The 12,764-nt window shown below is 42.9% G+C and overlaps 1 protein-coding gene across 1 annotated transcript in view; it reads left to right on the top strand.

Annotated features, from left to right (window-relative positions):
• The window catches only part of pcsk5a (proprotein convertase subtilisin/kexin type 5a), a 40,165-nt gene that overhangs the window by 20,682 nt on the left and 6,719 nt on the right, over positions 1–12,764 (top strand). Inside the window, exons 28-34 of the mRNA XM_076886626.1 lie at positions 2,525–2,605; positions 2,713–2,911; positions 3,310–3,524; positions 7,624–7,866; positions 9,565–9,801; positions 9,937–10,114; positions 10,659–10,876. Of these exons, the coding sequence (XP_076742741.1) occupies positions 2,525–2,605; positions 2,713–2,911; positions 3,310–3,524; positions 7,624–7,866; positions 9,565–9,801; positions 9,937–10,114; positions 10,659–10,876 (1,371 nt within the window). The remainder of the gene's footprint in view (positions 1–2,524; positions 2,606–2,712; positions 2,912–3,309; positions 3,525–7,623; positions 7,867–9,564; positions 9,802–9,936; positions 10,115–10,658; positions 10,877–12,764) is intronic.

Genomic DNA, 12,764 nt, shown 5'->3' with positions numbered 1-12,764 from the left:
AGACTAATACTTGTATTCCACTAATCCATCTGTCTGCCCATAATGAATCAGGGATTTGGGCACTTTCACAGGAGCAGAAAAGAAATCTTGGAGGGTAATTGGTCTGTGTGCCACTGTCCCTGAACTCTGTACCAACTTAAGTACCCAAAAACAGAATGCATGTCAGCCAGACACAGAATTAGAAATAATTGATTGTGTGCGTTGAACATTTTGTTCCCTTCGCAAATTAGTTTGACAGACCTTAAACAATGTATGGTAATTAGTTTGAGGCAAGACATCTTAATTATTAGAAACTTAAATAACTCTGAGAAAAGTGCATAGGTTAATACAAAGATTGAAAACGAGCACGGGGAAATAAAGTTATTCTCAAACTTTAAATCTGAGCAGTGACAAAGCTCAATTTAAGTTTCAAATGAGTACTCGTTTTAGGTTTTAAGTCTTCGATAGCTTAGATAAGTTAGACAGATGAGTAATGTATCATCTGTTGAATCTAAATAAAAAGCAAAAGGACAAGTAAGGGTTTATCCATGATTATGTTGGAATTAGTTTTTCCCCACTTTGTGTGAACTGTAGCCGGCACCTCTGGCTGACTTCTAGCATGGTAAATGGTATGTCATCCAGATATGGGCCAGGCCTGGCGTAGATGGCACTGTTTATGTGATGGCATGCCATATCTGTCCCGATTGTGGTTTGGTTTATGTGGCCCAGGCTCATAGAAAACAGGTCTGGCCTGGACCTGGCATCAAGCTGGCACTTCTGACTGACTGATGTCATGGCAGAGTGTAAACCAGACGTGGGCCAGGTCAGGCAGTGATGTTCCTATGTGTTCCTATTTTCCTATTTTAGTTAGAAGACCCAAATGCCATGTTGCAATACTATACTGCTATAGTAGCCAACGTTTCAAATGCAGGTTTCTGAGTGTACACTTTATCCAAAACCTAGTGAGGGTTTACTCATGTTTACCACTGGGTGGCTGTAGTTCAGGAGGTAGAACAGGTCACCTACTGATCGGAAGCTTAGTGGTTCAATCCCTGGTTCCTTCAGTCTGCATGTCAAGAGTGTGAATATGTATGAATGTAGTTAGGAAGCACTCAGTTTAGACAAAGTGTGTGATTGGGTGAATGTTGTATAGAGTACTTTGAGTAATCCACGAGAGTAGAAAGCGCTATATAAGAATCAGTCCATTCACTGTCTGAACAGAGTGTTGTCATGTTACTTTTGCGCTATTATGTTCCGGCACATGTTGTAATTACATGGCTTTATTAAGGTACACATTAGGCTGACATCGGAGGCCAGAGCTGAAACTGTTCTGGGCCAGCACAGGGCCAGCAGTGTGTCTGCAACTGGCCCGTGGCTGCACACAACTTACACATGGCCCACATACCGCAAAGAATGACGGCCCTTTGGTGGCCCAAACCAGGTTTGCCAGAGGTAATCAACACATGGGCCAGCACAGGACCACCAGTGTCTCTGCAACTGGCCTTGTGCTGGCCCATGTGTGGGCCACCTCTGGCAAACCAGATCTGGGCCACCAAAGGGCCGTCATTCTTTGCGGTATGTGGGCCATGTGTAAGCACATTGTGTGGTCCAGATCCGGGCCATACCAATTTTGCTATGTGGGATGTTGTGATCGAGGCATTTCAGTCAAAAGTAGAAGCTATGAAAGATTACTAAGCATACAAACTGACCACAGAACACAGATTTGCTGGGTCTGTCAAATAGTATAAAAGTTTCCAGGAAATTGGGATGAGAACTGTAGAAGTCACTGACAGTAAATAGTAATATTTTGACATTTTTACTGTTCAGACATGACCTAAAAATCTATTGAATTAAAACATCTTTGTAGATGTTTTAAGAGTTTGGACAGTGTTAGCCTCACCAGCTTCAAAGATGGTAGCTGTTTCAGTTTCACCAAGTCACCCAGTTGTGCTAATAAGCTGGTAGCTCAAGTTTTATATAATATATAAACTGTTTGAATTAGACTAAACGCAATATTCTAGCTTCCAGCGCATACACTTGTTGGCCACTTTTAGGTACACATCTACACATGTTTAAATATCTGTAACTGCTTATTAAAGCAGATATCAAATCTGCAACTCGGTGGATTTAGGCATATATAGACGGTCAAGATGACCTGCTGAAGGTCAAACTAAGCATCAGAATGGGGAAGAAAGCTGTTTTAAGTCACTTTGAATGCGTCATGCTTGTTGGTCCCAGACTGAGTTCACCTTCATTACTGAGAAGTGCTGTAGCCTGTTTGAGCATTGTTGCTGGTCAAGTGTCCAGCCCAGTACTAGCGAGTAAGCCTAATAAACTGTCCGATGAGTCTATAAGAAGATTGGCAACCATTCTCTGAGGTTTCAAGTGATTAAAACATAATTTTGTTAACAAACACTTTCAGTACATGAATGAAGTTTTTCGGGCAGAATAACAAAATACACCTGGTTCTGGGTCAGTTTGCGTCTGTTATGTGTTGTGTTGTTAGATGACACTTTATGATGATTGTAGTGTTGTTGCCCTCCAGATGGGGAGTGCGAGGACTGCCACCCATCCTGTGAGTCCTGCGCTGGACCGGAGAAGAACCAATGTACAAAATGTGCAAAAGGTTTGTCACTGGTTTATTGTTTTTAAGCTGTTTCAGACCTCAGCAGCTTGCTGTCTGAGCTCTGAGCTAACAATGATGACGTTCATCTTTTGTTATTTGTCCTTCAGGGCGATTTTTGACCACGCAGCAAACATGTGTGTTAAAGTGTCCGGGGGGCTTCATTGCCAGTCAGCTGAGCGGTGTGTGCGAGGCGTGCCCTGCAGGTTGTTTGCAGTGTGTGGACGCTCAGCACTGCATCCGCTGCCAGAGTGCTCGCAAAGCTCAGTTGTTCCTACAGGATGGGCAGTGTGTTCAAGAGTGTGTGAGGTCAGGAGGTCGATCCTATTGCTGCTATCTTCTAAATGTCACACAAGATGTTTGAGGCACGTCTTCTGGCGAGCCAAAAATAAATGTCAGAAGATGCCTGTGATTTTGACATTTCCTACGTGATGTTCTATTAAATTTTTTATGTACTTAAAGCCAGAACCCTATATTGATCTTGCTGAAGCTCCAAGCTATGAAGCTTCATTTAAACTTTCTGACCATGTGACCTTTTTTTACTATTTGCTAAGTGGCCTCCTTTACCAGTACATGTTATTCCTACATGGTTTGCAGCAAGAACAAAGCGAATAACAGAATAAATACAAACCTAATGGAAAGTATATTTTAAGTGTGCTGCCCTGCGTTTTCTACCTGTCCATCAAGCTCTGTGTTGCTTCCAATAGGGGCTTTCCTGCAGGCCAGGTTTGTCATAGCTGTGCACCTGGCTGTGCATCTTGTGCGAGGAATGCTACCCACTGCCTCAGCTGTGAAGAACCTCTTCTCCTACACAAGCACCAGTGTGTAGACAAGTGTCCTCCAGCACACACTGTGCAGGAGAGAGAATGCCAACCCTGCCCCTCAGCCTGCCAGGAGTGCGACCCACTCGGCGTTTGCACAGGTACTGAAATGCAATGCAAACTACGACAAATTCAGCTGTAGGAGCTTTTTCAGTCTTCCGCTTTTAGCTCTTTCTGTGCTTTTACTATTCTTTTGTCAGCATACATGACTGACTCCATATGATTACCAGCAGCATTACAACACAGCAAGCATTATGCATGATTCCTTTTTTTTTTTTTTTTTTTTTTTTTCTTTTGCCTGTCCCATTTGGTTCTTTAGCCATCAGAATTGTTGTCTGAAGACCAACAAGGATACCCAATGGATTTACTTTGCCAAATGGATCATCGTGGCATTGCCGTATTGGTCCATTTGGTCGATCTTTGTTTTTATTATTTATTATATTTTATTTTCAGATGTTACAGACGGGACAGACATGAGTGAGAGATAGGAAAGGGAGAAAGAAAGAGGAAGGAAAGGAAAAACAGAAGGGGAGAGGGACAGTGAGAAAGGGGGGGAGAAAAAAAAATAAAAATCTCCTGGATCACCTGTTGAGAGAAGAATAGAAAACAAGCAAAAAAAGACAAAAAAAACAAAAAACAAAGCAACATACTAAACACAACACCATCGCATTAATCTAGCTAAGTGTAAACAGCAGTAAATACTAAATATTCAATGTTGTTGTGCAGCACGCAGGACAGATGTGCTTCGAAGTAGCAACCAAGAAAGGTGTAATTTGGGTCTACGAGCAGTGAACACCCGTGTGCTTACCTGTGTGGATCAGCGCGCTTGTATTCCAAAGGTTTCTCCATGTAACGATCTGCTAGGGAGTGTGGGGGGGCCACAGCCCCGTCCTCCAGGGTGTGAAGCAGGTATGGAGGAGATCAAAACTCCAGACATCCAGAGGCCCCCAGAACACAAGAAACCATGGAAGACCAACAGAGGGGCAGCCGCGCCACTGTTCCAGTAAGAGCTGAGGAGAGTCCCAGATGAGGGCTCACTCAGCAGCCGCGGAGCAGAAGCCAGGGGGAGTTGCAGTGACGCGCCCGTGAGCTCCGCCGGCCGCCAGCTGTGCCTGAGTGACCGAGCCCCAGGCCGAGAGGCCGGGGGCACCCCACCCCCGAAGGGGCCCGAGCGAGCCCCAGGCTCCAGGCCCCGATAAGCGGCCGCCAAGGAGTGAGCCGGTGTGTACCTGGACGCCCACCCCCAGACACAAAGAACCACCAACGCACCGACACCTGAGGGAGTCCGCCACCGGCAGGGGAAGTGGTGGTAGGTGGAGATAGGCCTCCAAACCTTGGAGGGCCTAAGATGTCCCCAGAGAGGTGGCGTCTGATACCCAACCTGACATATAGACACAGACCTACAGGCACACACAGACACAAACATCCATTCCCCCCCTCATGCTCTCATATGCACTCACTCCACACTCAACCAACGTGGAGACAGACATAAAGAGACGCTGTACACACGATCACACTCCCCAAGCGTACTCTACAAACCGGGTCTAGGTACCCTTGCCCCTGGAGGGGGGAACTGCACCCAGACCCAGGTGGTGTTACCCTTTTCCCTGCGGTGGGGAGAGGCAGACCACCCCGACTCCGTAGCAGCAGGGAGGCCCCACACTCCAGACCGCAGTCGGACGGCCAACTCCACCTAGCCCTCCCGCTCCAGCAGGCCGCAGAGAATGATTCCTGTACAGCATGTTCTTTACAACTATAAGCATTTATTTTTTCCTAAAGCATTACTATGGGGTTGCCATTTAGTTCAATACTTTAAATAACTATTGGAGTGCAGTACAATTTCAAACACATCGTCACAATTCCCCCAGGTTGATTTGTGCAATCACATGGGAAAAAAAGTGCACCACCTTTAAGTTTAATGTTTTATTTATCGGGGCATAATTTAAAAAAAACTTCATAATAAAGAGTGAATAATTTTCCATATAGCTGTATCAGTCTCTCACATTGTTGTGGAGAAATTTACATTACATTGTTGCTTTCATTTATTAGGGTTTGTTTATGTTTCTGTCATCAAATTTCAGTTGAGATGTGGTTTTTGGCCGAACTATTGCAACACCGGGATCCAATTCAGTTTTACTTATATAGCTCAAGGTGCTTTATATTCTCATCCTTTTCAGTCATTTTTTGTAGATGTGCCGCTGTGCTTGGGATCATTGTCCTGTTGCATGGCCTATCAAGTTTTTTTGTATTTTGTCTGAGTGTTGCACAGTCTGACCTTAGGGTAAATTTGCTGCAGCATCCACTCCTGGGAGGATTGGCAACTGTGTTGAATGTTTTTTCCATTTGTGAATGATCCTTCTCGATGCAGAGTGATGCACTTGAAGTTGTTTGGAAAGGGCTTTACAGCCCTTCCCTGAATGATGGGCAGCAACAATTGCTTCTCTAAGGTCATTTTTGTTGCTGTAGACTTTCCTGCTTGTCGTGTGTTAACACACATCTGAATGCTCCAGACCAGCTGCCAAAACCTTTGATTTTATAGAAGATAGAAGGTAGTTTTTGTGTCATCTCTCAGACAAACAATCATTAATTACCTCTACCCCAACATTGTCTTTTTTTCCTATGCAACTTTATAGAGTTTTATAGCTGTTTCGATTTCACCAAGTCACCCCAAAGTTGACTAAATAGCAAAGTAGTTTAGTTATCTGTTGAGAACTGAACTCAGTAGATGGTGGAGACCAAAACAGAGGTAAAAATGTGGGTACATTGCACTTTTAATCAGCTGATGATCAGAAATATGACTCCAAATGATTAATCGTTTGTATCAAAAAATTTAGCATACTCAGAGTTTCACTTACCCTAACACCAGCAATCCAGCTCAGCCATTGCACAAATCTGTCTGTGAGCTCATGCACAGCTTGTGCACATGAAGAAAGCAGTGTTGCTAGCACGACCAGTCGCAAACCACGGACAAAGTCTGTTGGCAGTAAGCAAAAGACCTAAATTAAAAGCAACACACTGGCTGCAGCCAAAGCAGCAGTATGTGAGCGAGGAATAGCACTGTACGGTATGTTTGATTTTTTTCTCTCTCTCTGTTTTTTAAGAGCTCTATGAATGTGTGTCTGTTTCATGTGCTGCTGTCAGTAAGCGAGGCAGGAATCTCGCTCTATAATGCCAATTAAATGCCAGGAAAGAAAGGTGGCAAACAATGCCGACTGTGTCACTTAAAAGCTGTAACCCCATCAGCGGCAACCCTGACAGAATAAGGCTGATAGAATTAGACTTGCTCCCAGATGTGTTAAACTCATGTCAGAAATAAAAATAATAATTCAAGCACACAATAAGCTTACTTGAAACCTTTTCAAACAAATTTTCTAAGGGCAACGTGTACAAGGTTTAGACTCTGTGTGTCTGTGGATGCCTTCTTCTCATTTCTCAGGTTCCTCACCTCCTCTCCTCGTGCTCCTCACAGAGATTTGGGAGGAGAGAAAGAGACACGAGGAGAGGCATCCTCGCGTCAGAGCCATCATTTTAAAGTGATCAATTAATCTTGACACGTGACACAGCTCCATCATCTTTCTATTGTTTTGTTAAAGCCTCCTGTTTAATGAACAGGGCTCATGACAACACAGTTCTACTTTTAATGGAATTTACAGCATAGCACAATGTCACAAGATGTACCTTTTTTAAATTATTTTATCATAGAACAGATGTTGAAGGGCAGGCATTGGATCGCACATTTGATCACCCTAAAAGGCTAAAATGAGTTGTGAACACAAAGGACTAGTGGGTGCAGTGTCCTCATCAGACCCTGGTTTGTGTATTCCAGCTGTGCCGCGCCTCACGTGCAAAAATAGAAGCAGCCGACAGACTGATGAGACTGAGGGAGAGGCGGGGCTATAAATACCCAGAGAATAGGTACAAATAATGACCACAGGTGTAACCAACCTGAGCCTTGATACACAAAACGCACATAAACGAAACACGGGCAAAACATGAACACTTAAACGGGAGAATCAGTTGAATACGGACCAAACCATGGCTGATAACATTGATCTTTGTCTGTTGAATAACAGTTGCTGATTTGCTTGTCTTCACATGTTGAAAAAAAAACTGTTAGAGTACATCCAGCACTGATGACAGGGCTCTGATCCTTATGCATGCAGTAAATCCTTCCTGCATTTACGAGTGTTCTTGGCACAGGCTGTGAGGAGTATCACTTTCTCCACGAGGGCCTGTGCATGCTGGACTGTCCGGAGAGGTTCTTTGAGGACAAAGAGCAAGGGAGGTGTTTGCAGTGCCACCTGGACTGCGCTTTGTGCGACGGGCCAAACAGCAACGACTGTGACGCCTGCACGGACGCAGAGGCCACCCTGCACAACGGGGCGTGTCTTGGAGCGTGTCCCTCCCATACCTTTATGGATGGTATAACAGGAGACTGTAAAGGTACGACATTTATCACACAGCAGAAAACACAAATCGTCTGTCTTGTTTTTTGTGAGCAGGACTGATTTGATTTGATCGACTCCCCTCAGCAGCATAAAGTCGTGCCCCTTTATGTTTTTATTTCTTCTTATACACTCTGACCGTCAGTCGTTCAAAGCATGACAAAGACAACCCCATCGCTCCTGAAGTTGATGCTGTATTTTCTGTCCTGTAGAGCGCCCTTCATACATTTTCTCAATTATATTCTCTGCTATGCCTGAGCGTGTTTCCCGACTGAAATAGCAGCGCTTCTGAGATGGTTAACAGGCAGCTGTCAAACCTTGAAAACAGCAGAGAGATGCCAAAGACAGTTCCCTCGAGAAAGACACACCGCTCTGATTTTGCTATTCAAAAACACAGAAGTGCAAAAATGTTGTAGGCGATGCCCTCTTTTGTTGCTGCTTAAAGTAGCTGCCAACGGAAATGCATCCACTTGCATGTACCTGTGTCTGCTGTGCGGTGAAATGGACAGAGTTTAATTTTGTTGCTGAAAATGTTTTCAAGGGTCATCCTGTAGCTTGAGAACCAAATATGTGGAAACCATTATATTTAATGAAATGTACAGAGCACCAGATCAGCTTAAATGACATTAGTCATCTAAAGGCACTCTGTATTTTAAGTATAAAGATAACAGCGTTATAGATAGAAACCCAATGATCCAATAATCCCCCCTTCAGCAAGCACTTGGTGGCAGACGGGCGAAAAACAAAACAAAAAAAAAGTCCCTTTAAAAGGAAGAAACCTCCAGCAGCACCAAGCTCAGGGTGGGAGGGTGGCCATCTGCTGTGACCGGCTGGAGGGGGGAGGGAGGGGGGGGTAAGGGGAAAGGGAAGAGAGGAGAGAAGAGCACAGAGAGATGATAAACAACAAACAGACTTTAGCAGAACTTCACAAGAGAGAAAAACAAAGAACAGTGGCATGCAAATAGATGAGGAGAGAAGACTCAATTACGGTTCAGGGTCATCTGATCTATAACTCTGAGCTTTATCAAAAGAGAAATAAACAAAAGAGCAACATTTTACTCATAATTTAAAAAGAGAGAGAGTATTTGTCTCCCAAACTCAAGCTCCAAGCTTCTTCTGCCTCTGCAGATGGCAGCCCCTCCCTGAGCCTGGTTCTGAGGTTTCTTTCTGTTAAAAGGGAGTTTTTCTTTCCCACTGTCGCCACTAACTGCTTGTACATAGAGGGTCATCTGATTGTTGGGGTTTTCTCTCTATTCTCTCTGCAGTTCCTAAGGTCTTGTATTTTAGAAAAATTTACAGTATTTTTCATATGTGTGTATATATATATATATATATATATATACATATATATATATATATATATATATAGTACAATACATGGCTTAATGTATGTATATAAGGTTAAAATAAAGTTATTTTATTAAATAATCTGATTCTGAGGTGGGGAACCTTTTCAGATTTGTCTGAGTCTGTATGGAAAGACACGCTTAAGTAAAACATTATATAACATTGTCATTGCAGGACTTTTACTTGTAAAACATATTTTGGCACTTAGTCCTGGCATGGTATTTTTTTTTATTCTTCTGCCTAATATGATTATAGTTTGGTGTCAAACTATATTAAAATGATATAGATATCAAGTCGAGATGGAACATTGATACTATCCTACTAAATTACTTCCTAATTCTGTTTCCAGACTGCAATACATCATGTCTCACGTGCTTTGGACCTCATGCTAGCTCCTGCACCAGCTGCAGAGAGGGTCAGATGCTGGATGGTAACAGCCAGTGCATTCCATCAGCCAGTAAGTGCTCGCCTCACCAGTACATAGACCAGCACGGGGAATGCCATCCGTGTCACAAATACTGCTACAGGTGTTCGGGTCCTGGCAAAACCCACTGCCTGAGCTGCAACCCAAGACATCTCCTGCTCAGTGAGTCGAGTTCTTTTTTTTTCTTCTTTTTTTTGGTAGAGCTAGTGATTTCTCTCAAGGCTGTGTGTCCTGGAAAGCTTGTCAGGCATCTGCGATGTTTGCTTAGCCCCCGTGATCGTGTGTTTGTTGGTACAGATGGCACCTGTGTGGATCAATGCCCAACAGGCTACTACGAGCAGGAGTCTGGGCAGAAATGCGAACCCTGCCACGCTTCTTGTAAGTCCTGTGTTGGAAAGCACAACCACGAGTGCCTCACATGTAAAGCCCACCTATTTCGAGAGGGCAAAGAATGCGTGGAGACCTGCCAGCACAGGTAGTTTAACCTGCCCCCCGTCCTTCTGCTGCTCATCCATCATATTATCACATTAAATGCAGTTAGACAGTGTAGCCGTTAACGAAAAAAGATCAGCATATTCACACAAATAGGTTACGGACACTGAACCGTTGCTCTTTAATTACATGGACAGGGTGCAATATGGAGGTACAAGCTAATTTGGTCAGACATTTAAATAGCCTATAAAAGGCTAATAATACTTTATTTTTGAGGGAGTAGGCGGTGATTAGGAGTCAAATTAATGTACCGTTAAACTGATATGCAGCTAAATACTCACTCAGAAAACACAAACAGGATATAAAGACTGTACAGACCAGCATGCAGACAATGCAGCATTGCCTAGCAATGCAAGAGTAATATTTGTTTTCTTTTTCTACTCTATTACGTTAGTATTTATAGATGTCTATGGCTAAATGTGAGTCTAAGTAAAGATATTTCCTTTGAGGAATAGCAAAGCTCTAATCTCATTTCTTTTAATTGAATGCAGTCTGTGATAACTTTTGACCATCTGTCCATCCTCTAGTCACTATGGAAACACTGCCTCAAGAATGTGTGAAAAGTGTGACCCCAGTTGTGGTGAGTGTATTGGCGATGAGGAGAACGGCTGCCTGAGCTGCGCTCCGGGCCTCATTTATTTGCGGAAACAAGGCCGTTGTCTCGCCTCATGCCCTCAAGGATACTACCATGACACTGTGCACAGGACCTGCGAGCACTGCCACGCCAGCTGCAGAACCTGCTCAGGTACAAGTGTCAGGAAAAGCTTCATGTATTGCATACACACACACACACACACACACACACACACACACACACACACACACACACACACACACTCATAATATTTTGATTATACTATTTTTTCTCCATGTCAATAGCTATATAATCATTGGAGACTATGAAATGTGGTGAAAGTAACATTAAAAATGTTACAGACAGATGTATAGTACTGTAGATCACAGACTGTACATTAAAGATGTAAAGCCACCCAGACATCACCTGTTTATTTAAGCAGTGGTTAGCAAGCTGCACCCACAGACACAGACACCTGCTTTTTAATCTGACTACAAATAAAATGTTAGAATTTTATTCACCACAACTGAAGCACAGACTTCTTGTTAATAGTACAATTAACTGCACAGCAGGTGATGGTATTTGTCACTTAATTACATTAAAATGCAACAGAGGACACTCTACTTCAATAAGCAAATGTGAGGAGTAATTAGCATCTATGTAAATGCTGCCCACTAAAAATGATATCATATATCACTTTTAATGAGTGAGATGATAAAAAATAAAGTAAAAAAATGTAAAGAAACCAGTGTTGCCATATATACTATGAAGCCTGTTAAACTATGAATTATTTACTACTGCAGTTAGTGTATGTGTGTCAAAAATAAGGCCCAGGTGGCAGAATCAGCCAGGCAAAGACTCTAATCCAGCCCACTGACTGGCTTTTGAAAGCCGGAAGGTATACATTTTGGACTTTTAACTGTATTGTCACAAGCTTAGCAGCTTTGATTACAATTAAATGACTACACAGTTTAAATTATGCTCTCTCGGGGATTAAATATATACTTCTTCTTTACACTAACAGAAAGGAGAGCTTCACTGGTCCAGTCTCCTTAACATCAGAGTGGGCTGTATGTGGCCGACAATGAAAAACTGTTTTGACATCCCTGTTATAAACATAATAACGTGCCATAATTAACCCTCGCGAGTTTGAGAGTGAATAATTCTCACAACATCATGGACCAAAGTTTTAACTGTGATTGATTCAATGAGTGAATCATCCAGCCTTGGTGCATAACTGCAGTGTAGCATTTTAAATAAGAAGCTGTAGTAGGTTTTTTTTTTCCTTTGGGGGGGTGAGTCTCCTGTAAAACATGACACTCCGAATCATTTCTTTTTTATTTTGTTAATGGTAGTTTTCACTCAGTGCTTGGCACCTTACTGAAAAGTTGCTTGGCTCAGAAATGGCTCAGATCGTTCGCCCTACGCTGTGTCATCTTTTCTGTCACAGGAACACGACTGCTGAGAGTGAAAGTCAGTTTCTGATTTGATTGTTTTTTGCGCTGTAGGCAGTTTCAAGATTCAGCACTAAAATCAGAAGGGGAGGAGGAATTTTTATATTTTTCTTTATACTCCCACCATGCAAATCACACTCTGCTCACACACCTCACAGCTGTGAAAAAGAAAGGCCAAAAACATTTTTGTGCCAATTTGTAAACATGCTTTTTAAAACTGTAAAGGACAGCTTAAACCAGCCATTAGCAGCCATTCAGTTACAGTGGTGTGAAAAAGTGTCTGCCCCCTTCCTGTTTTCTTTTTATGTTTGTCACACTTAAATGTTTAAGATCAAAAAAAGACACAAAATGCAGTTAACAAATAAGGTGTTTATTATTAAGGGAAACATTCCAAACCTACGTAGACCACAAGTGACTGCTGTGCAGGAATTTTGCCGCACTCATCTTTGCAGGATTGTCGTAATTCAGCCACGCTGGAGGGTTTTCGAGCAGGGTTTTTTAAAAGTCATGCCATAGCAAGTGCCCCACCTGAATGGGACACACACCTTCCAAAAAGTTCAATTTTTGTCTTGTCGGTCCACAGAGTGTAAGAGATTACAGGATGA

The sequence above is a fragment of the Maylandia zebra genome, linkage group LG7 (assembly GCF_041146795.1).
Source record: "Maylandia zebra isolate NMK-2024a linkage group LG7, Mzebra_GT3a, whole genome shotgun sequence".
Taxonomy (NCBI): Eukaryota; Metazoa; Chordata; class Actinopteri; order Cichliformes; family Cichlidae; genus Maylandia; species Maylandia zebra.
This window is presented reverse-complemented; position numbering and strand designations above follow the sequence as displayed.